Source organism: Globicephala melas, chromosome 3 (assembly GCF_963455315.2).
Source record: "Globicephala melas chromosome 3, mGloMel1.2, whole genome shotgun sequence".
Lineage (NCBI taxonomy): Eukaryota > Metazoa > Chordata > Mammalia > Artiodactyla > Delphinidae > Globicephala > Globicephala melas.
Genome location: NC_083316.1, coordinates 145,158,986 through 145,184,026, shown reverse-complemented (window position 1 = coordinate 145,184,026; position 25,041 = coordinate 145,158,986). Strand labels below are relative to the sequence as shown.

The 25,041-nt window shown below is 49.0% G+C and overlaps 1 protein-coding gene across 1 annotated transcript in view; it reads left to right on the top strand.

Moving 5' to 3' along the window:
* The first annotated feature begins 8,266 nt into the window (after positions 1-8,266).
* LCP2 (lymphocyte cytosolic protein 2) overlaps positions 8,267-25,041 on the top strand; it is a 43,862-nt gene continuing 27,087 nt past the window's right edge. Inside the window, exons 1-3 of the mRNA XM_030829965.3 lie at positions 8,267-8,521; positions 12,565-12,627; positions 17,410-17,456. Coding sequence (XP_030685825.1) covers positions 8,444-8,521; positions 12,565-12,627; positions 17,410-17,456 — 188 coding nt within the window. The 5' untranslated portion in view covers positions 8,267-8,443. The remainder of the gene's footprint in view (positions 8,522-12,564; positions 12,628-17,409; positions 17,457-25,041) is intronic.

Genomic DNA, 25,041 nt, shown 5'->3' with positions numbered 1-25,041 from the left:
AATGTCACGACGGCCGGGACTTCGCAGACATAAGCTCACCTCCGTTTGCTTTCCGCCAATGCCCCGGGTAGTGATATGAGTCTGCCCTAAGAATCAGCATCCCTAGTGTGAGTCACAGCTGTGTGATCTGGGGCACCTCTGGGCAATGATTAGGCCAGTGAGTTATTCCAATGAATTCTATGTCATTCAGTGATTCTAAATCAGAAGTGGCTCGCAGGAACAGATGCCAGGTGTGATTTGCTGGGCCCACATGTTTTGTTTCTTTTTTTAAGTTAGTTGATGTATTCGTTTTCTACTGCCGCGATAACAAATTACCACAAATGTAGTGACTCAAAACAACATAAATTCATTATCTTACAGTCTTGAGGTTGAAAGTCTGACATAGGTCTCACTGGGCTAAACTTTGGGGTTTTGTTCCTTCTTGAAGGGTCTAGGAGAGAATTCTTTTCCTCACCTTTCCCTGTAGCTAGAGGCCACTCACATTCCTTGGTTTGTGGTTACCTCCTCCATTTTCAAAACGAGTAGTGTCTCATCTCTCTGTGTCTTTCTCCTATAATCACATGTCCCACTGAATCTTTCCTCTTCTGCCTCCCTCTTCCACTTGTAAGGACCCCTGTGGGCCCACCCAAGTTTTCAGGGTAAACTCACTGTCTTAAGAGTAGTTGATTATATTCTGCCTAGCACAGTAGATTGCATTTCCCTTTTCTTTTTGTAACATGTTTCTAGATTTTCTTAATCAAGGATCTGGCAACACTGGGCCTCATTCTTACACCAGCAGGCTCTCCTTACAATACAGCAAGCAGTGGGCTTGGACTGAGCTGCTCCTTGTTTGCCCTAGTCCCCACCCCTCCTTATTATCTTCCTGACTAATGCCCAGATTAAGTTTCCATTTGTCATTGCATTGGGTTATCATTTTTCCTACCAAGCTTACTTCTCTCACCTGCATTTCCCCCTGGCCTCATCGGGCTTTGAGCTTGCAGCATCTTTTCTTAATTCTTAGGAAATCTCAACTCTACCACTCTTGCTATCTGTCTACATCAGAAGAATCACACAGTAGTGTATGTAATGGACCCTACCCACATATGACACAGGAAAGGGGAGCTCAGTGTTGTATGCAGCCCAGGAACCCACAGAAATATAGAGCTAACTGCTGGTCTCTGGGGAAGGACGAATGAATCATATATGTTCACTACAGTGAACAATGCCAGCAAGAACCACCATCTATGGTGTGCCAGGGGCTGTAGTCATTGCCTGAAATTTTATTTCATTGAATCCTCACAACCACTTAATGAGGTCGATGCTATTATTTAGCTTTTCTCATCCCCCTCTGGAAATTGTGGCACAGAGAAGTTAAGTAAGTTGGCCAAGGTCACACAGCTGGTGTGTAACAAAACTGGAATTCAAACATGTTATTCTGACTCCAGAGTCTGAATCTCAATTCCTATAGATTCTGCCTTTAGAGAGAGAGAGAGTTAATGGATTTTTTTGTTGTACTATGGTCTGAATGTTTGTGTCCCCCCAAAGTTGATGTATTCAATTCCTAACCCCCAGTGTTATGGTATTAGGAGGTGGGGCCTTTAGGAGAGGCTTAGATCATGGGATGGAGCCCTTGTGAATGGGATTAGTGCCCTGATAAAGGAGACCTCAGAAAGCTCCCTCGCCCCTTCTACCACATGAGGACACAGTGAGAAGGTGCTGGCTATGAGCCGGGAAGGTTCTGTTCACCAGAACACAACCATGCTGACGCCTTGATCTTGGACTTCCAGCCTCCAGAAGTGTGAGAGAAAATTTCTGTTGCTTTAAGCCACTCAGTCTGCAGTGTTTTGTTTTAGCAGCCTGAACTAAGACAGAGTACAAGCAACAGAGCCCAACCTTGTGCTACCTGAGCAACAGAGTACAGGGGAACTTACATTATTCAAAAGGATGGTTTAAGAACAAGACTTGAACACGAAGATGCCAGACAACTCCAGGGGTCTCCACAGCAGAGCGATGCAGACTTCTTCAGGGTCCCAGGATGAAATGAATGAGGGCCGGTCATTTCCCTCCCTTACTTTACTCTTCTCCTTGGCCACCCCCCTCTCCCATCCCCACACAGCCTGAGACAGCCAAGCCTGTCACCCCAAGTAAATGTCTCCTTACCTGCAGGGTACAGTCAGGGGATTCGATAAGCCTGCACCACACATTCACATTCTTAGCATTCACATTGCTAAGCCTGTTTTTTTTTTTAATTAGAGAAAAATGTAGGCAAACCAAGAATCGTTATTTTAGAAGAACTCAAAGACAAAATACCCTTTCTTTCATCGCCTAATAAATATGGTTGGTACAAACTGTTCTAGGTAAACATTGGTTATTCACCTAGTAAAGTTTCCATCTATGGAAACGACATCTCTCAGTGGAAACAGTCTTAGCATCAGACAGGTTTGGTTTCAAATCCCTCCAGTTATCTGTGAGGCCTTGGACAAACATTTGTTCTTTCTCTGCAATCTGTAAAATGGGTGTATATGCCCCTATCTCCCTTTCACAAAGATATTATACATATAAGATTCGAGCATTTCTTTTCTCCAAACACTTGAGGTCTCACAGAAGGGCTAGGTAGACACACTACCAGTTTTCTAGATGCATCCTCTTTTCCCCAAACCCCTAACCCCCTCTTTCTAAGGGATCCATCCTCTGTTCCAGGAACATGCTCACAGGAAAGCTCTGACACTCACCCCCAGGAAGGTGTCAAGGACTGAAGAGGCCAAACAAGGTGACTCTCCCAGGACAGAGTATTGGAAGATGCACTCTGTGTGCGTCAAAAATCTGGAAGGTCATATATAAACTGGTGGTCAGGGCACTGATATTGTTAAGACAGGTAATGCAGCCAACATCAGGGGCTCCAGAAGTAGTGTGGCAGCCACAAGCACCAGGGCCACAGTTGAGGCAGGAATGTCCAGACTCAAAGTCAACAGCTAAGTGACTTGCCAAGACTGAGGGAAAAGTGGTGAAAGCAGAACAGATGGAAACCCACCTGGCCCTGAGTTGGCATTCCTGCTCCATACTGACTCGCCATGGGAACTTGGGCAAGTGAATTCTGGTCTCTCAGCTTCTATAAAATTGCCATCTACTTACTCATACGTGTCTTGTGAGGGTGAAATGCACTGAGAGCTATAATGGATTTGAGCCATGCTGGGCTGCTGGCCTTGCTGGTCGCAAATTTTCTTTTCCTCTTAGGGGCAGGTATGGGCTTCCTGGGCCCACAGCTCTCCCTGGGAGAGTGCAGCCAGAGTAGGCCACGGTCACCTTTGCTGGGCTAAGGGTAAAATTGCTTTTGCCTTTCTGGCACCCACTCTGCCCACTCCTCCACTGCCTTTCTCCAGCTTGCCCAAGGAAGAGGGGGAGGGGGGAGGGGGAGGGGAAGGGGGAGGGGGAGGGGAGGGGAGGGGGAGGGGAGGGGGCAAGGTTTTTTCTCCTCTATCAAGCAGAGAAGCTTGTCTTCCCCCCTCTGGTCCCCTGCCCACAACCCACTCACCCTTGCGGGCACCTGGGGAGTGTCTCTTCGCAGCAGAGCTATCTGGGGATAGGCTGCCTGAGTGAAAAATAGGGCAGACAAGGAAGAGAGGCTTGACAGGAAGTCCAAATAAGCAGTTCCTCCTACCCACCTTCGAACTTCTGACGCACCTCAGCCCAAACGGCAGAGAAAGAGAGACACAGAGAGAGGATGAAAAAATTATATATATATTTTTGAAACGAATGAAGTCAGGTCTGAGGAAGTGGAAAATATTGCTCTTCGTTGTCTCACATGCAGCAGCTGGTTCATGCTTTCCTCCTGCATATCCCAGGCTGCGTGTGTGTGGGGTTGGGGACCGTGTCTAGACTGGAGTGGCTCTCAGGACACAGAGTGCAGTGAGGTCTGGAGAAGGGTTGCCCGGGGCTTGCCTGAGCCCCTCCCCCTGTCCCTCCCCCCCTCCCCCAGCCTCCAGGAGTGATGGTGAGGACGACCCCTGCACATCTGGGACGGCTGTGTGGCAGACCAGTCCTTCCTGACACACGCACTCCCAGGCAGGGTCCCCAAATTCTGTCTTAGTGTATGGCTGCCAGGTGCATGGAGCTGTCCCCGCTCAGCCCAACGGTCAGGGCCCCTTCCTGGCTCTCCTGGCTGGACCCTCCTGTGTGGGTGGAGCCCTTGGTCACCCAGAAGGATTCCACACAGATGGTGCTTCTACTGCCAGCCTCTGAGAGTGGAGGGGAAAATAGTTCCCTTCCTGCGAAGGTGACAGCTGCAGCTCTGGTCCCCACTATAGACAAACCCACAGAGGCCCTACGGGAAGTTCCAGTAGAGATTCATCTCGGCCTCAGGTGATATAAATTTGGTGGAGGTGAGACTGGAGTGAACCCACATGAGGACATTCTCTCCATGGTTCGCGGTGTCCCTAGATGCCACCTTCTCTGAGCCACATGCCGCCACCTTTGTCTCTCTCCCCCAGACAACACCCTCTGTCCAAATCACATCCAAATAAGCACATCCTCCCTTCCACCTTCTAGCTTTGTAGGTACCTCTCCTAAGAAGGTCAACACATTCTCTCCTCCAAAGTACCTACTTGCCATTCTCTCCTGGTCTCTAAGTGACAACTCCTTCCCATTCCCCCAGAGGCTGCAACCCACAAGACTCTTCTAATAAATTGCATATTTTTCTCACCTCTACGATTAGCTGTGAAGAAGAGCAGTTATCTCCTCATCTAATTCTTCTGCGGGTTAGCAGGGAAAAGAGAGAGCTTCAAGGCTGGACGGTATAGGGTGTGGCAGGGGGGATATTGGGGGATCCTCCCCCCAGCTCTGGGGTGCAGTGTGCTGTTCCCATAGCCATTCTTTGTCTCTAAGATCTAAAAATCTGACATGTTACTCCCTGCAAGATTTGCTCTCTTATCCACAGGCTCTGTGGGATCACATTTAAGATTCTCTACGCCATGAACCCCTGTCCCCGCGTACTGATACGACATTGTTCTTACTGTGCACAGACTGCCCCCTTCCTAACCTGCAGACAGAGATTACAAAGCCTGAGAAGACCTCCACTAAACCTTTTAATTTGCTTCTTCATGAGTTCTTGGTTTCCCCACCTGCCTGGGGGAGACAGAGATGGGAGAGGGTATCTGCCCCCGAGGCTACGGCTCTACGTCACTGTGCCTTACCTGCTCCCCACTCTCTGCTCTGCTTCGTGCTTGAAGCCAAGACCGATGCTCTCTGGAGGATCGTTGTGAGTTGGCCCCAGCCTTCCTCGCCATGGCATACCCCCTGCTGTGGGCCGTTCCCCGAGGCTGCTCTCATGACCGCCCATTTTACAGGTGTGGAGACTGAGGCTGGACCAAGTGAGCCAGCCTGTCGAGGGTCACTCTGGTGTCCTGAGCCTCTCTTGGGGGTCAATTAGCCCTGCCCCTGGAATTTCTGGAACCCTCTAGCTGGAGACTGGAGACGTGAAACTCGTGAGTGTTGGGAAATTACCGAGGACTGGGGAAACGTAAAGGTTCCAAGCTGAAGCGAGCCCCTTCCCCTTGTGCCACCTGGTCTCCCGGCTCAGCTGCCCTTTCTGGGGAAGGGGCCCACGACCCTGTGGGGAGGGTGCACGCATCAAAGTCCTGCCCTGCGGAAAGTGCTGCATCCTCTTCTTAACTGCTCCTAGTTGCCAGACTCACCTGCTCTTTGTGGAAGACAGACTGATAGAGAGGAAATTACACAGGCTGGAGACAGAGCTGGTTTTGAACCCCTGCTCCGCCTTGTGCAATTTACATAACATCTCAGAGCCCCAAGGTGGCAGAGAGGTGAAGGACAGGGGCTCTAGACTCAGAGTTCCAGACAAGACCTGGCCGCACGACCTAATTGCTGGGTGCAAGGGGGGCAAGGAGCTTCACCTCTCTGAGTCTCAGTTTTCTCTTCTGAAAAGTAGGAGAGATAATAGTGCCAACAATGAGATGTCAATTAGTGGAGAGTCCTTAGCCCACTCCTTGGCACACGTGAAGGATTCCACACATTGATTCGTGGTGATTCTTAGAGCCATCATCACTGTCATCCAGGTTTCTTAACTGCTGTGTCTGTCTTCCAAATGGGCTCTACAGATTGTCCATCGTGGCCACATTTATTGGATGATTCTTCCAAAAGAGCCTCATGTTTAGCTATACCTTCATTCCAACTTCTGCTTTTCTATAGATTTGCATTCTTTTTTTTTATAGCAGTGTTTATTGTGTATGAAATTTGGAGTGAGTTTTATTAATTAATTTATTATTTTTGCTGTGTTAATTTATTATTTTTGCTGTGTTGTGTCTTCGTTTCTGTGCGAGGGCTTTCTCTAGTTGTGGTGAGCAGGGACCACCCTTCATCGCGGTGCGCGGGCCTCTCACTATCGTGGCCTCTCTTGTCGCGGAGCACAGGCTCCAGACGCGCAGGCTCAGTAGTTGTGGCTCACGGGCCTAGTTGCTCCGCGGCATGTGGGATCCTCCCAGACCAGGGCTCGAACCCGTGTCCCCTGCATTAGCAGGCAGATTCTCAACCACTGCGCCACCAGGGAAGCCCCTAGATTTGCATTCTTGTGAGTGTGGGTGAACATCATTGAAAGAAATTGCTTCTCCTTCTAAGGATGATCTTGAATGTTCCTTTCCACAGGTGTGGTGTGGTTTTTTGCTCATGAAGTAGAACCCAACACACACACACACACACACACCCCATATATCACACACAGGTTCAGAATGCCCTCCCTTGGCTACATCTTCCAAGGTCCTGCTTAAATCCCAGCTAATTCCATGATATTTTCTTTGATTGCCCTACTTGGAGGCGAATCCTCTCTCTTCCTGTCTTTTCAAATGGTTTTTTATCATTTGCTTCTCTTCTGGGAATTTGAAAAGTGAAGTGACCTCTCCCACCAGCGGCGGAGTTTTGAACAGCAGGCCGTGCTTTCTAGAGCACAGTCCGTTGCTGAGAGCTCTTAGGTACCAGCCCTGTGAGGAGTGCTCGGCCTAGGCTGCCTCAGCCGATGCCCCTGGCACCCTCTGAGGTGAGGATGACATCAGCTCAGGTTCATGAACCACTTCCATAAAGGCGCTTGGCCTGGGACAACGTGCAGATCTCATTTGCACAACGACCTTGCGAGGCTGGTACATTACAGTGAGGGTCCTTAGACTGTGCGTAAGATGGAAACTGCACGGCCAAAGCTATCCTTGAAGAAGCTTCAGGAAGGCATCACCTCAGGGGCCAACCTAACATCACTCGGTAAGTGCAACAGAGCTCTGTTCTTTCTTTAAGCGTCGGGACAGACGGTCATCTGTGTGTGCCTGTGCCTGCAGCACTAAATGAGTGGTGAACTTGTGTTTGGAGGCTGTGAAGTTGTACAAATAGGTTTGCTTTTGACACTGGACTCACCCCCAGTCAAGGAGATGCTCAGATATAGGAAGCGCACAGGGTCTAAGAAACCAACTGAGAGAACCCAGATTCCCATCTCCTGTCTCCAGGGATATGCTCTTTAGATAGAATATGTGGAGGCATAAATAGTAAGTAGCATATACGGTGGGAACGATAGTGACTAGAATATATGGCAGCATCGATAGCAATCGGTATTTTTTTCTTTTAACTTTTTCCCCTTAAGTTTGTCTAGTTAAATGCATCTAAGTTTTATGTACATATGAAGCAATCCTTCTGTTCCTGTATTTCAGATATGAAACTGAGTTTCCTAGAGTTTCAGCCCTTGCCTGAGGTTGCCCAGCATGGAAATAGTCATAGCAGAAATTAAGCCCGGCCCTGCCCAGTGGATCCCCTTTCTCAGTCCTGGGTGCCCAGCTCACTGGCTCACAGAGTTTGTAATAACTATAAGCAAGCAGCGAAAGAAGCTCAAGTTTATCCATTTGAGAGAAACTGAGGGGTGGTTGGAAAGCATTAAAAGGTCACGCTCCTTCCCCTTCACTGATGTGGGAGATTGTCTATATTTTAGGTCAACCGTCAAATTAGATTTTCATCTGCAAAGACCCAGCCAAGAAGGAATGTGGTTTAGACATATGGTTGCCAGGGATTTTAATGGAAACATACTTGGACTCCCACTGGAGTCTAAGTTCTCTTCATCGCCCCTCCCACTGGGCTGGGGTAGATGGGGCCAGTGGGGAATTACCAGCCTGTAGCTCTCTCTGCCTCTCAAGCCCCCAGAGCTGAGCTTCCTTGTTTACTTATTTAGAGCCCAGTAGAGGAAGTGGTAAAGGAAACTTGCTGAGTCGTTTTCTGAGAAGAGACCATATATGTTCTCAGAGGAAGCCGTTGCTTTCTGGGATCTGGCTATAGCAGAAAGGACATCGGCTCCAGCAGAGCTTTTCCAGAGGGTACCTGGGAGTTGGAAGAGCCAAAGACGCCTCCACACTCTGGATTTGGGGTTCTCTGTCCATGGGTGCAACACCCATGCTCAGTTTGTGAGCTTCGTCCCAGGAGAGCAGCCATGGCACTCAGGAACGTGCCCTTTCGCTCTGAGGTCCTGGCCTGGGACCCTGACACCCTTGCAGACTATTTCAAGAAGGTGAGCCTTGATGTTTTGGGGGTGGTAGGGCTGGGCAGAGGCTTGAAGATGGAGTGTGGGCAGAACGTGAGAGGCGTGAAAGATAGCAGTGGAACTTCCAACTCCATGCAACCTCGCCAGTTGAGTGAGCACCACTGAGTACCCCGGCAATGCATTTTGGGGAGATGGGAGGCCCTCAGAGGGACAAATATCTACTGTGTGCCAGGGCTCGAGTTTGTGCTTTTCAGGCACAGTCCCATCTAACCCTCTCCAAGACTGCTGTCCTCCCAGCTCAGCTGCAACATAAGCTCAAGGAGGCTAACTGGCCCAAAGCTCCAGGGACTGCATGTGACAGAGGTGGGATTCTAGTCACACCTGTCTGGTTTCAAAGTCCTTGCTCTGAGACTCAGAACTGCTGTAACAACTAGTGAGATCAAGGCTACTTGTTAGAAAGGGGAGATATGGAGTCCTGGGGTAGGAGAGAAGAAAGGAAAGGTTGGAGGCTGTGATGAATGATGCTGGAGATGGCGTCAGGGCAAGTCATTGCTCATGACCTTGAAAGAGGGCTGTTGAAGCCTTTACCTGGACAGAGTGTCACTGGAGCTTTATGAGGGTCTTATGAGGCAGGCTAGGAAACTGACATGAGCCTCAGACTATAGCTGGGGAAACTGAGGCCCCTGAAGAGGAGAAGGTTGGCCAGGAAGGGTCAGGGGCCAAGCTGTGGCAGAGCTGAGTGTTGCTGTCCTGGCTCCCAGCCTTGGAGGTGCTCAAGGATCCCTGTGTTTGGTCATCTGCTGGTGGGACCACAGGTCACATGTCTGCTTGGGCAGATCCCAAGTCACATGACTCAGGGACCCTCTATCCCTGTCCGAGGGATACGATGTCTCGTGAGGGACAATTGAGCTTCTAACACTCCCACCTCTGGAGGCTGGCATCAGATTCACTTGTTACTCCAGATTATCACAAGCATAAGATTTTAGGTCAAGACCTTAGAGGTTGTCTAAGTCAACTTCTTGTTTTTCCTGGGATGGAGTAGGCTCCCAGGGACACATCGTCTAATTTGGGGTCCATATGGTACCAAGGTATTTCCTGTCACAACTGTTCTTCCCTAAGAAAAATGTGAAAATGTTGAATTGGGTGTGGCACGATAGAGGCACAGCCCACAGATCTTGTTACTTTCTGCTTTTTGTGCATCTCCTTTCTGTTATTTTTCCCTTATGAAAAGGTCATAATAAACTTAGCTTTCAGCACGGTGGGTGCAAAGATCACTGAGGTAACTGACTTTTGAAAGAGTTTTCTAAATACTTTTCTTAAATGTAGACCAAATAAATTAGGGCCACAAGTGAAATTTGCTAAGATGCTATAAAGCAGCATATTACCTCAATAAAGAAAGGAGAAAAGAATTGAGAATTAACAAGGCATACCTGAGGATGGGCTGAGAGGCACAGATAGGCCCCATCTCCAATGTGAGAAGGAGAATTACACAGATAGTACAGCAGCTGCAGAATCCAAAGGTAAAGTTCCCCTTAGTAGAGAGAGCTGGACTATAGGTCGGGGATGATTCGGGACAACTGCCTGAGTTGGAGGAAGGGAGAATGTTCTTCTTGGAGAGTCCAGACTCCAGGTCAAGTCCACAGAATCTGGACAGCTTTCCCCTCCCAGTATGAAGGGACTGAAGGCAGGAACGAGGAGACTGAGGGGCACCTGTGATCCAGGAACCCACAGACCCAGGTAGACATCCGTCAAACGTGAACATCTCAATTCCCCCAGAGGGAAAACGCAGAGGACTGACCGCGGAGTCATTTGGGGACGGATCTTGGCCAGCAAAAGTCCTGTTAGCAGGTGTAATTTCTAATGAAGCACTGGGGCCAGGTCCTCCTTGGAGACACTTCCCCGGCCAGCTCTGGAGTCAGACACACCTCGGTTTGAATCCTGGCTCTGCCACCTGCTAGCTTGGTGACCCTCCTTTTTTTTACTTCACCTCTGTGCCTCGGCTTCCTCGTCAGTAAACCAGAGATAGTAACAGTGACTAACCTCATGGGATTGTTGGGAGAAATAAAGGAAATACGTGTGTGAGGCCTCCAGCAGAGACAGGGGGCCAATTCATGTTCAGTCTTCCCTTTCTCCTGCTCTATTCGCTGGACCCTAGCTGGGGACTCCATGCAGAGCAGTGGGCCTTTGTGTCTTACTGTCTCAAATATGTGCAGCTCATCCTCTGTCTGGAAAGACCCTGAGGACTGAGGTCATGTTTTCTATTTCTTTAACTCCTCCAATTCCTTTTGACTTGGCAGGAAGGCATCCCTGGGCCATGCAGTGGAGAAGACTCTGGCTCAGAGCCATAAATGCTAATCCTAGCTGTGTCCCCAACTCACTGTGTGACCTTAGGCCAGTCCCTTCCCCTCTCTGGGCCTCAGTGGTCCCATCTGCAACACCAGGTACCTGCTCTAGACCAGCACCAACCAAAGCTGGGCACTCCTAAGAATCGTCTAAGCGTATGCTAAAAGAACAGAGTCTCACCCTCCGGCCTAGACATTACTGGCTCAGAATCAAACTCCCAGGCAGGCCCCAGTCTGCAGGACAGTCTGTCTATCTAGAGTCCAAGTCAGCACTCTGCAAAATCAGAGATTCAACTGATGATACGGACAGTTAAAATGATGAATTAAAGGCAGTCGAAAATTCCAAGAACCATGTCACCGCACGGCTTATGCATAAAAGGGGTGTTTGGGGCCCTGCAGAGACTGCTTGCTTTCTATATGACTGCTAAATCGCCTTTTCCGAGCTTTCTAATATTCATCCTACCCTGTCAGGCCATGAGGTTACAACAATTGCTCTCACTCTTTAGTTTTGTTGGCCATAAGAAAAGGTCATGATTTGAAGTTTGCCCCAAAAGAAGGCCGCCACAGACTGTGAGACCCATACTTGAGAGGAGAAGCTAGAATTCTCAAGGACAAATATTTTACCTTAAATACTCTATCTAGAAACATCAAATTTAGAGATATTTCAAGTAGAAATGCTTATGTTGTTGAGGGTGAGGTGAAACAGACACCTGCTTCAATTGTCCACTGATGTGACTCTAGGAAAGCAACCAGGCCCTAAAAATGATCATTCCTTTTGATTCTATAATTCTATTTTGAGAATCTAACTTCAACTACATAACATAGAAGAAAAAGCTGTATGTTAAAGAATATCCCTGATGTTTTTTGATCTGGTATGTTAAGCTGCACTTAAATCTGTTCACTTACTGTATGTAAGTTTTACTGTTATTAACTAAAAGGAGAACATTCCTGGCTCTGCAGCCCGGTTGTCACCTCTATCACCTGCCTACCCATGGAACCTTATACGAGTTACTTGACTCTTTGTGCCTTTGACTCTCCATTTGAAAAACATAAGGCTTAAATGACTTAAAATTGGTTTAAATACTTAGAACAGTGCCTGCCATATAGCAAGTGTTCAGTAATTGCTAGAAGTTTCTATTATCATTATTGGAACAGCAGTTTGGGAAACAACTTAAATGTTCAGCAATAGGGAGCAAACTCAAATAATGTTCAAAATCAGTTTGTAATAACATGAAGCAGTGCCTATATGTTTCAGGAGGAAAAGTCAAGATAACCAGATTGAATACGAATGATAACCTCGATTATGTTTAGAAAGATGCTTAGGAAAAACCACTGAAGGAAAGACATCGCCGTTTTCACCGAGGTTGTCTTTGGGTAGCGAGATGAGAGATGCTATTTATTTTCTTCTTTCAGCTCTTTTCTGCTTGCTAGAGGAGCGTATGGCCATCCCTTTGAAGCTCTGAAGGCGCTCTTTCTGTACCCCAACCCTTAGGGGTTGGCCCCAAGGCCTTAGACAGGCAATTTCTCCATTTCAGGGAGTCCCAAGGGGTTAGTTAGTGAAAGCAGGGCTGAGGTAGGGATGGGGCCCCTCTGTTAGACAGGGGAGGGGAGTGGGGGACCTGGCTAGCCACAAGTACCACAAATTGCTAAGCTTCTAGGGCAGGCAAGGGATGGGAACCAATGGCACGAACTGCCCGCACTGACAGCACCTCCCCTCCTCTTTTTCAGCTGAACTACAGGGACTGTGAAAAAGCTGTGAAGAAATATCACATCGACGGGCTGCGGTTTTTGGTGAGCGCTGGCTAGTCTGACCCATTGAGAGCAAAGCTGTCCTGTACTTTAATCAATGGCTGCAGGGCCAACTGGGCTACCCTGTCCCTGGGGATGCCCAGGGGCAATGCCTGTCTTCAGGATCGCCACACAGCCCGTGGCCTTCTTCAGTTTTGTATGAACGTCTCTCTCATCACCTCTCAGGATCCTTCCTATTTAGGATACCTCCCAGATTTTTCACCCATACCAAGATACATTCTAAAGTCAAGGTATAAGGAGGAATCCAATTATAGTTAACACACACACGCCTCTTGAAAATCTATTCAAATACCACTCATACTTTGAGAAGGCCAAGGGGGAAAATGATCGTATGGGAGAATAGAAGATTCTCTTTCTCTATTTCTCACTCTGGGGTACATACTCACTGACTAGAATAAAGGATAGAATCACCCTCCTTATTTCAATATGTCCCTCTTTCTCTACTAAATTCACATAGTTGGTTTTGTGTCAATTAAACACACACGGGGTATGGCTTTCTCCACTCCATTATATTGCAAAAAGCTTCAAGCGTAAGACTAAGATGCAGCTGTTATTGAGGACTAAGCCATTACATAGAAAGGGATGCAGCTCTAATTGGTGGAGTTAGAGGCACTGGGTAGTGGCTGGGGCGGTGGTCTGAGCATTTCCCCTAAAATGACACCTTTGCCAATGGGTAAGAGAGACCCTGGCTGCACCAATCTATCCCTTCTGGTCATGTTCCTTCATCATTTAAAAAAGAAGTAGGAAAAAGACTTCAAAGGTCTCATGGGGTAGATGTTCCCAAATTGGATTTGGAGCCGGGGGGCAAGTTAAGCTGTGTTTCCTTGTAAGACCTAGTCAGCAGCAGTGAGGGAACTGAACCATGAGACTTCAGGGTTGGAAGGGGCCAGAGAGGGCGCATGTTCTAGTTTTCCACCCAGCACACCCATCCATTTCCTGTATTGCATCTCTGCCACCAAGAGCTTCTTGAATTCCTTCAGTGATAGTGAGCTCACTACCACCCATAGTCATATGTTCCTTTCTGGTCAGTTCTTAAGTCTCATGCCAAGACCAAACCTGTGCCCCTTTTGGTCTGAGTTTCGTTTTCATGTGCCACGTAAGACATGTTTATTCACTGTCCCACCTAAACCATTCAGTCATTCACTGGACAAGCATGTTCCTGAACTCCTTTTACATACCAGACCATGCCGTGTGCTGGGAATATAGAGATGATTAAGATGTGTTTTCTGCCTTCCAGAAGCTTGTTTTATAGCAGGAAGTTATCTTCAGGAAGGCTCCAACCACCTCAGGTGCAATTGAAGGAACACGTACAGAGGTGTGATGTGACTTATTCTAAGTCGCGCACCTAGTAATTGGACTAAAGCACACATGTAATTTAATCTAACCATGCATACGTTTTTAACAATGCTATTTCTTTATACTGAGCTTTGGGCCAATAGAGTTCTGGTAGTTTTATTGTCTTCTTTTTGCAAATTACTGCTCAATCTGAGTATTTCCTTCTGATGCCTTTAGCACTGAGAACAGAGACTTCTCAGGGCTGAGTCGAAAGAGAGTAAGACATCTTTCTTGAGGATGGTCCCAGTTGTGGTCCTGATGCCCTGGGTCACCTTGAATAAGCACTTGCCCTCTTGAGCTTCTCCTTGCTCCCTCCTCTGTTAACAGAGCACATTGGACTGGGTGGTAGTGGGTGACAGTCCCTCCCAGCTCTGGGAGTCCCCCCAGTGCTCCCCTTGTGAGCTTCGGGCCTGTTAGGACAGGAGCTTTGCCTCCTCTGCCCCAATATCTGGGACCTGTCAGGCCCTCAGAGAATATGCTGCATGCTCTAGTCACTGTGCAAACAGGAAGAAGTGGAAAGAGGGGCTCGAGGAGCCAGGAGAGTGGGCAGCAGAACCCAGACCTGATCCGGCAGCTTCTGCTGAGACCACTCTCCGCCCCAGGTGCTCTGGGTACAACTTGGGCTCTGATCTGAGCTGTAATATCTCATCTATATGAGATGTTAGACTTCAGGTTGTATCTCACCCTTTCCAGCTTTATAATATCCAGGACCATTCTGCTATTCGAAGCAGAAGTGGAAGACCCCAGTCTGTATCCCTCTATCCCTCCCTTCCTCTTTCTTTCTTTGATTCCCTCCTTCCCTCCCCCCCCTTCCTTCCTTCCTTCCTTTGTTCCTTCCTCCTTTCTTCAGTGTAGGGTCTAGCAGGCCCTTTGAATCTGTTTTGCTGCCATTTCGTTTTCCATTGAGAAGTCTGGTGAGGGAATAGGGGTGCTGCGCTTCCAGAAGCTTGACGAAGAGGAGGCCATGTGCTTGGAAGCTGTGTCAGTTAGAAAGGTGTGCGGCTGCATGAAACAGAAACTGAACCACAGTGGCTTAACCAAATAGGGGCCTATCTTTCTCAAGTGATAAGAAATCTAGAGTTACGCACTCGAGGCTGGTGAGCTGCTAAAGGAAGTCATCAAGAACTCAGGCCCCACCCGGCCAATGGAAACCGTTGGTGGCTTCTGTCCTAATGGTTACAAGATGGCTACTCCATCTCCAGGCATCACATCTGCATTCCAGGCAGGAGGAAGGGGGGAAGGGCAAAGAAGAAAAAATGCAGAAGTGCATGGGGAATGCATTCCCCCTTATTTTCAGGGAGACTTTCCCAAAAGCTTTATCCAGTTAGACTTCAGGTTATAGCTCACTGGCTGCAACGGAGTCCCGTGACCTTGGCCATATGCAAGGGAGTCTAGGGTGTTAAATATTTTGAACTGGGCACATTTACTGCCCTGAACAAAATCCGGGTCCCATCAGTAAGGGAGAAAGAGAGTGGATATTGGGTAGGCAAGCAGCAGCCCCTGGCCACATTGCCTCTCCAGGTGGGGTCCAATTCTCAGCTTTCCTTTCTCCCGTGTCTCTCTTGAGGACACACTCAGCGTATAAGTGTATTCCTGTGAAGCCACAAGTCTAACTCCAAGTCATTGTACAAGTAACCCAGAGTTTCCAGACTTTGCTAAAGGCCTTTCTCTTTCCTAATATCCTCTACCTCTATGTCTCCAGCCATGCTCACATGCTCACCTTCTCCTTCACATGCTTCCTGAAATCCCCTCAGCTTATGTCCTTGACTCAGCAGAACAGAAACTGCCCAGTTCTCAGCATTCATCCCTCTGGCAACTCCCAGGAAGCCCTCCACTCATCATGCCACACTCTGAACAAGAGTCTTGGTATCCTCGCTGAGGAGGTGGCTCTGGAGGGAGGGGATGCCATAGCTCAGTGATGCAAAAATAAATAAAAGAAGTTAAGAATTTTGACCAAAAACCTGATTGTCTCAGGACTCTTGGCAAACTCCCTCCCCAGCCCTGCCGCAGGGTCAGACACTGCTCCTAAGAAGTGGAGCAGATGAGGCCATAAGCACATTGCTAAGATGCCCCAGCCCCTGTGCTTAAAAGGAAGCTTGCCCAGCTCATCTCAGAAGGCAGCCAACAACCTGCCAGGCAGCTCCCAGCCCAGAGCGGAAGTAGAAGCAAAGACACTAACATCCAGGAGCCAGCCAGACCCCAGCTGCTCCCTCCCCCGGGACAGAAATTACTCACCTAACCTCCGTTTATCACTCACAAAAGGTATGTCAGGCACTGAGCCAAGCACAGGACATACGTCATCTCATTCAATCCTCACAACCCCTGAAACGGGGCTATTAATATTATTACGCTTCTCATTATACAGATAAGGAAACTGAGGCTTAGAGAGACTAAGCGTCTGTCTCAAGTCAGACAGCTGCTAAGTGAAGGAACCAAGATTCCAAACCAGCCTGTCTGACTCCAGAGCTCCCACTCTAACCACTGGGATTCTGACCTCAATTAGAACGTTAAGGAGGCCCCTTCCTTGCCTCGGCATTGGTTCTATGGAGAGCGTGCCCACCCTCTTTTCTTCCTCCTCCCTTTCAGGTGCCTTCTTCTCTCACCACCTGCCCCCAGCACAGGTCACTGGGACCCTCAAAGGGCTTGGACATGATAAAAGTGAAGCTTGCAGGAAGAAAATAGACATTGGATGCCATAGAGCAGGGTCCCAGTGCCACCTCCATCACCTACAACCTGGAATCCCCTTACATCCCCGGGCCACAGCTTTCTCACTAAAATGGGAACGATGCTGGTAGTTTCTACACCACAGGGTTGATGTGAGGATTAATCAAGATGCTGTAAGGAGAGGCCCAAAGTCAGTTCTTCACAAATACGCGTTTCTTTCTCCTTTCCCCTCTTGGTTCCCTCTGGACAGCCTCTTTATTGCATCCTTACATCTAGAGAATTCTACTAATAACCCTGGTGAAAGAGGCAGTTGGGGTGTGATGATGTTATAAGGGCACAGATGCCTTCGCCAGGCTGGCTTCTCATAGCTGCTCCATACGGCTGCTGAGAGGGGCCCTGGAGTCTAAGAAAGATGTCATGACATGGCCAAGTTCAGCCCACAAAACAAGTCCTGTGCGGTCCCACAGATTTGGCTCTCATAGTATTTGCTGTTTGCTTCAGTTAAAATTATTTGTCAATATTTAGAACTCAGGACATTTCATATAAGATCCAGGTTTCGGGATTCCCTTTGAAAAAGATCTGGCAACACTAGGCCCACAGGCTTTTATGCACCATCTAGAAGCTGCCCGCTTTGGATGGGTGAGTGGGGTGTACTCTGCAGTTTGCTGCAGTCCCCACTGTTCCCTATTGTTTCATACCATACTCTACTCACCAGGCCCAGAACCCTTTCCTGTGGGTTGTAACCTACTGCTGTCTTCATTTCAGAACCTGGCAGAGAATGACATCCAGAAATTCCCTAAGCTCCGGGTGCCGTAAGTACACCCCCTCATTCCTTGGGTAGAATGGGGAGTAGTCCAGGGGGAGCTGAGTCAGTTATCTATCACTGTTGGTTTGAAATAAGAAAGTGAGGAGGAAGCATGAAGGCAAGGACAGGGTTTAGTGAAGAGAAGTTACAAGATGACTTGAGGAAAAGAAATAACAGATCTAGCCCAGCTGGTGTATTGGCTGCTCTTACCAAAGATAAGCCTGACTCTGGACCACGTTTTCATTTCCTCTCTTCCCAGTGGGGTGGGTTGGCCTTTGAAAATAGTACTAGAATCAAAGATCTGAGATTTCCTCATGGTGTCATCACCAACTCTGTCATTGCTTTAGTTTTCTGGACCTCAGTAAAATGAGAGAGTTGGATCCGATGAAGGATGGCAATGAACTACTATATTGGAGAGTATAGATATAGAACATTTCTATAACTACAGAAATGTGATGCTCTAGAAAAAGACCATAGTTCCATGTAAAGGAGAGACCTTAACGTACAGGAGTGAGAATTAGTGGCTGGTGGGCCAGAGTCAGCCTGCAGACACGTTAAGTTTGGTCCACAGAGAGTTTTAAAATCAAGATACGGCATTAGGAAAGACTTTGGGGAAGAAGGGAACTTAACTTGGATCTTGAAATGCATTAGGAGTGATCAGATGAAAAATGGTTAAAGGACATTCTAGAAATGGGGACTGTATTGCGAAGGCATGGCACCAGCGCCTTTACTGGAACTGCAAGTAGGTCAGAGCAGCTGTGGCGTATACATGGGGAAGTAAAAAGTAGAGGCCACGGTGACGGGTCACAATTCTGAAGGATGCTTTGAGCCATTCTAAGGAGTCTGAGAGTGTTGGTGAAGTGAGTTCACCAGGGAGAACACTAGGTGAAGCCTGCATCTTGGCTCTTCCGGGGGCAGGTAAAGATGAGTCAGAGGAGGGCTCAGCTGGAGGCATGGAACCCAGTTAGGAGATGACGGCTATGATCCCACTATGAGATGGGAGCTTCTCCTAGGCTGTGGCTATGAAGATGCTGGAAGGAGGGGATTTCATCAGAGCAGTAGAAGAAAAGCGATGAGGCAGGCACTTTTAACTGGGAAGATGCTTTTTAACCTTAAGCCTGAGCTCAGCTGACATCTGTATGTTTGAGAGTCAGGAGAAGGAGGTGGCATGAGAAGCAACTGCTAGTTAATGCAGAAGAACGATTCTAAACCCTCATATGGGTGAGGTAGAGGTGTGGGATATTCCTTCAGTTATTTGAAAACTTAAACAACTTGGCCCGCAGTAAAATCTCACTCTGATGTCCTTGAATGTGTGCCCCAGACAAGCTATGGGGCCTGCCCATGGAACACGAAGGGTGAACGTGGGGAGTGATGGGGAAGGCATCTGGGGAAGGTCTGGGCTGCCCTGATTAGGTGAATCTGATAGTGACCGTCCCTGGCATAAATGTATAATAAATACCAATTCCATCTCTACTTCTGTGAGCTCTGTGCCCGGGATGAGTCCTAGACCACCCTCAGTTTCCAAGTCTATAAAATGAAGGAATGGGTTACATGAACTGCATGGGCTCATTCTTTTAAAGGATATTATTTAAGATCTGAACAGGCAGACAGGAGATCTTAGTGAGTAAAATGCAGGCTCTGAGGTCAGACAACTTGCGACTAAATTCTTCCATTCAGTAGCTGTGAGTCTGTGGACAAGTTATCTGAGTTCCCTGAGCCTCAGCTTCCTCATCTGTAAAATGGGGACAATAATAGAACATATCTCCAAGGGCCAGTGGGAAAGTTAGAGGAAATAATGGGGAAATAATCAAATGTACTGAAGATGTGTTAGCTATTCTAACCATTTTATGCAAAATCCCAATGAGCACAATTTCAGATGTTTACTCATTATTTTATCCTGCTAACTGGGGAGGATGAAAGAATAGAAAGGCATGGGCTTTGGAGCAAGGGAGATCTGGGTTCTAAGGTGGGCTCTGCTTCCTACCAGCTGTGGGACTCAGGCAAGCTGCTTCAACGCACTGAGCCTCAGTTTCCTCATCGATAGATGAGAAAGAAGGAACTCTCAGGGAACGGTGTATATGAAGGAGACAGCCCACATATAAGCTGCCTGGCGCCATCCTTGATGAGTAGAGGTAGTCAGTACTTATTTGTTCCATTCCCTTGTACACAGGTTCGTTTGCCCTGGATCATTACCCTAAAGGGTTATAGAAAAGAAATTGTGTTTAGGTACAGCAGACCAAAACAAGATGACACTCCTCTGCATACCTCAATTTCCTTCCCTGATGCTTAAAAAGTCAGTACTAAATAGATTTTGTAAGCAGGCAGATTCTGGCCAGGAAGCATTCTCTGTCTGAAGATATAGTTGCTCTCTCAGGACATAGTTTTTCCCACAGACATCAAGGAAAATGTAATGGAGGAGGGTTTTAAAATAAAACAATGTTAACCTCCTTTTAGAGGACCTAGCCTAACACCAATGGTATAGCTGAGCGTGCTCTGGTTAAATCGATAGAACACGTGATAAAATCTGTTGATGACCATTTGGAGTTTTTTGTTTTAATGCTATAAGTTTTATATTTAAAATAATATAGTGTAACTTAAAAAATAAGGAGAGGGCAGCAATGCGGTGGTGGCAGCACATAGGCATCGGATGATTCTGTTTATAACATTAATGCACACTGTACCCATTTACCGATAGTGAAGTTAGGCTGGGAAAAGCTAAGATCCCATCAGAGAGGTAATGCAGGCATGCCTGTTCATTTGTCTGTCTTCTGATAAGGCTGTCGGTCTCCTAACCTCAGAGACAGCCTCCTGTCTCATCTACTCAGTGCCTACCTAAGATAGAAAGACAGCAGATGATGGGGGAGGAAGGATGGAGGAGGGCCCCAGGGCTGAACATGACATTCTTGTGCCCATGAAAGAACGTGCCCAGCCCCCCGCAGGATGGAGACAGGGACAAGGTCCCTCTCTCACACGCGCCTCCCCGCTCCCATTCACTGGCTAATCCCCGTCCAGCTGCCCAGTCCTCCCCGCATGAAAAGTGCGTCCTCTCCACCGACTGCCCCTCCTCTTCCCCTGTGCGAACCCAGGACACTTGACTTCTGGCTCAGCTCCATGTAAAAACCATCATGGGACCTTTGACAAACACTTCCCCAGCGCCTTGCTTTCCTTGTTGGTAAAAGTGGGGATAATTCTTCTTGGCTACTACCCAGACGACTGTGAAGTACAAGTAAAATAAAACTTGTAAAACTGTCAGGCGGAGGACATGCCTGAAAAGTGGGGAGACCCTGCTGTGCCCTTAAATTCTTGTTTCCCCCTCACGTGCCTGGTTCTACACGGAGGCCTGAGTCCTGAGACCCATGTCCTGGCGTCTCCCTGGCTTCTCAGGTGACAGGACAGAACTTTGGAAGGTTTGGTTCTTGGTTCAAGGAGGCTGACTTTTTTTTTTTAACATCTTTATTGGAGTATAATGCTTTACAATGGTGTGTTAGCTTCTGCTTTATAATAAAGTGAATCAGCTATACGTATACATATATCCCCATATCCCCTCCCTCTAGGGTCTCCCTCCACCCTCCCTATCCCACCCCTCTAGGTGGTCACAAAGCAACGAGCTGATCTCCTGTGCTATGCAGCTGCTTCCCACTAGCTATCTATTTTACGTTTGGTAGTGTATATATTACATGCCACTCTCTCACTTTGGCTGACTTTTAAAGGAGGAGTTTTGTTCCTTTAAAGAAGGGTGACACGCAGAGCAAGCACAAGTTTAGGACAGAGAATGTGGGCTGGGAGGCGGGCCAGGGGTCACAGAGGTGGTGTCAGAGGACAGAGAGGCTTTGAGGAGCCGGAGAGGGCAGCGTGGAGCAAATGCAGACTTCTGCCCAATTCTGGGAGTGGGAGAGACTAGCGTGCCCCTGAAACAGAGTCAGGGGAGCAACTCCCCGCCTCCCCCCCGAGCTCCCAGCCTCGTGGGAGATAGGGGAAGCTCATCTAAAGCTCAGGCTATGCAAGTTTTGGTAAGAAATACATTTAAGTTGTGTGCTGGTACATGTGACAACACAGGCAACAAGAATAGAGTGTTCACGAAATAATATCGACTCTTACTGTGTGCTGTGGGCTCTGATAGCTTCTATCTGCTCTGTTTCCTTCCTCTCTCCCTCCTTCCTCCCTGACTTCCTTTCTGCCTGCCTGTCTTTCTTTCATAGCTTCCTTCTTCTGTGTGATCAGCAAAGTTGACTTCAAGACGCACTTCAAGACCCTCTACCCACAGCTGCTGAAGTATAGGGACCATTGAAAGGGAGCCCCAGGTCTCCTGGGAGAATCCTACAGGGACCACGTCAAGACAGACTCAGATCCCGTATTCTGCTCCTGCTGCCCTACCTCGTTCGCCCTCCTCTTCCTCCATCTCCTTTTCCTTGTCCTCTTCCTCCATTTTTTTGTTTTTAAAAAACAATTTCAGGGGCTTCCCTGGTGGCGCAGTGGTTGAGAGTCCGCCTGCCGATGCAGGGGACACGGGTTCGTGCCCCGGTCCGGGAAGATCCCACATGCCGCGGAGCGGCTGGGCCCGTGAGCCATGGCCGCTGAGCCTGCGCGTTCGGAGCCTCTGCTCCGCAACGAGAGAGGCCACAACAATGAGAGGCCCGTGTACCGCAAAACAAAACAAAACAAACAAAAAACAACAACAACAAAAAAAACAATTCCAAGAATACCAGAATGACAGGAGTGATTTCACAACCTTTGCAGACGGTAGGAATCACCCATGTTACCAGGGTGCTTGTGTTACTGCCACACCCCACCCGCACCCCGAGGCATCTCTCCTGGAGGCTCCGATGGGTTATGTCACCAGTGGGCTCAGTGTCTGTAACATGTAATCTCCATGGTCAGGCCGATCACGGATTCTCTAAGTAGGGCCAACCCTCTTGTTTTGCTGATGAGGAATCCAGGCCAAGGGGTGGGTGGCGGGCAAATGCCTTGCCTGAGGTCACACTGCCCTTGGGCAGGGTGCTGCAGTCAGACTCAACAAGGACCCACGGTCCCACCCTCCGTACCTTCTAACATCACCAGAAGAGGCCTTCAACTGAGAAGTCAAAGACCGGCCCCCATCACACAGCAAGCTAAGGGATGCAACAGGGCTGCAACCCAGGTCATGGCAGGATTCTGTCTCCTGCATGGCCTGACTTCCTGTGGAAAATTTCGCTCCTCTTCTGGGGCTACAACAGATGAAGCAGAGAGAACTGTGTCTACCAGCTGCCAGCCCCCTCTGCCTTTCCCCCTGGTGCTGAGTATGGCCTGGGGTTTGTGGGGAAGAGGGGGAATGAGTCACCTCTGACCACTCACTGTCACTCGGTCCTCTGGGGAGGTGGGAGTCGGGGACAACCTTGAAGGTTTGCACACAGAGGTGGCAACAACCTGCTGCTCTGTCCACCAGCACCGCTACCCTCTGCACTCACCCCCAGCAGTGGTCCCAGCTGGCTGGGAAGGTTGCCCCGAGGCCCCCCAAAGCAGGAGGCCCTGGGCGCCCATGTTTGCTGCAGGCTGGGCTGCCAGCCCCTCTCTGGCTCTGCTTGCTCTCAGCTCTGTGCTGCTCCTCTGTGTGTTCTGTGGTTTGACATTTCCTTCCTTCACCAGTTAGGAGTCCAGCAGCTTCCAGCCTGGCTGCTGAAGATACCAGTAAGCAGAGGAGCTGCAGAGAGCAGGAGGTCTTTTCAGGATCAAAGCAGCTGTGCAAGCCCTTCAGGGTCTCCCCCTCCCCCCTCCCCCACACCCTCCCCCCCTCCCCCCCCCCCCCCCCCGCCGCTACATTCTGCAGGGATGTGCTGCCCAGCATCCCTCAGTTCAGGTCTTGCTGAAAAGTCACCTCCTCCCAGAGGCTTGCTCATTTTCGATTGCAACCGCACCCCACCTATGCACTCCTTCCCCCCTCACCCAGCTCGCACCTCTGCTGCATGCGTGTACATACAGCTCTCATCTAGAATTTCACTTCCTTAAATGTTCGTTGTTTATTGTCTGTCTCTCTCCGCTAGCAAGTAAGCTCCTGGAGGGCAGGGATCTCTGTTCTGTTCACTGAGGCACCCTGAGCCCCAGCAGAGCTCCTGGCACTTAGAAGCCCTTGAGTGCGCGCTGTTGAATGAAGGTGTGACTGAATGGGGATGAGTGCTGCGCCCATCACAGACGCACCTGGCCAGGGTGTGGGACACCGCACGTCAGAGGAGGGAGGAGAGGGACTCCCACCAGCTTCTCAAAACCATCGCTTAAAGGAAACAGAAGAACCAGGAATAAGCATTCTGGAGGTGTGATCAGGAGGCCACTGGGAAGCCCCATCCCCAAGCATCTCCCAGTGAAGTGTGAAATCCCAACAAGGACATTATGATGGAGGATTAAACACTGCCCTCCCTCCTTCTCTGTCCTCTAAAGTTCCCAGTGGATTTATTAACAATTCATTTACCCTGTCACTCTAATGAGTTGGAGGGTTCCGAGCAGCAGGTCCCGGGGAGCAAGGAGAAGTGGGGGGACTGGGGGCCTAGGGGATGATGGGGGAAGCAAGAAGTGGTAGATGCCAAGACTACTTCTGCTAACTGAGCAATTTTGTCTTAGGCCAAGCTTGTTACCTTGAGGTGGTCACTTCAGCAGAAGCAGTGTAGACCCCGGGCCATTTCCAGAAGGGCTGCAGGCTCGTTCACTCCCAGGGGGCTTCTGGCATCAGGGGCATGGACAGGGGATGTGGTGTGTTGAAAGTGTGCTGCTCTGGAAACCAGGGAGCCTGGCTTCCGGGGCTGGTGCGTGTGGTGGGGAGAGGGTGGCCTTCATCACTAACCCGCGGTGCAGGCTGGTCCCTTCCCCCGTCTGGGTCTCTGTGGTGCCGTCTGTAAAATGATGTTGGACTAGATCACCTCTGAGGCTCCTCCAGCTGCCCCAGATCTCTAGGGGACATGAGCCTGTTTACTGATGAGGGCCCTTGGTCACAGCAATGGTGCGAAGGGAGGCTGGAGCTGACTGCTAGGGCGTGCCAGAGGTGCCGTCCCACTCACAAAGGCCCTTCCTGTCCTGGGGTTTGGGGATTGCTAGTTTACAACATCCAAGGAATAAGAGGGTCCTGGCCAAGGGTGGCCTCCGGGCGTGGGTGATTCAGGGAGTCTCCCACTCTGCAGGCTGGGCCTAGATCGGGAACACTTCACCAAGTGTTTATAAGAATCCATGTCAGGGCTTCCCTGGTGGCGCAGCGGTTGAGGGTCCGCCTGCCAATGCCGGGGACACGGGTTCGTGTCGCGGTCCGGGAGGATCCCGCATGCCGCGGAGCGGCTGGGCTCGTGAGCCGTGGCCGCTGAGTCTGCGCGTCCGGAGCCTGTGCTCCGCAATGGGAGAGGCCACAACGGTGAGAGGCCCGCGTACCACAAAAAAAAAACAAACAAACAAAGAAAAGAATCCATGTCATGAACATTTTTTTCCCCAAAATCTTCAGTTAGTTAAAAACTGACTGAGTTTCATGAGATTCCAATTCTCTCACATCCCTGGATATTTCCTGAATGTTTATAGTAATTTGGTTAATATTAAACTTTTGCCATTCTAAGATTGCTAAAGAAAGATGGAAAGATGTTATT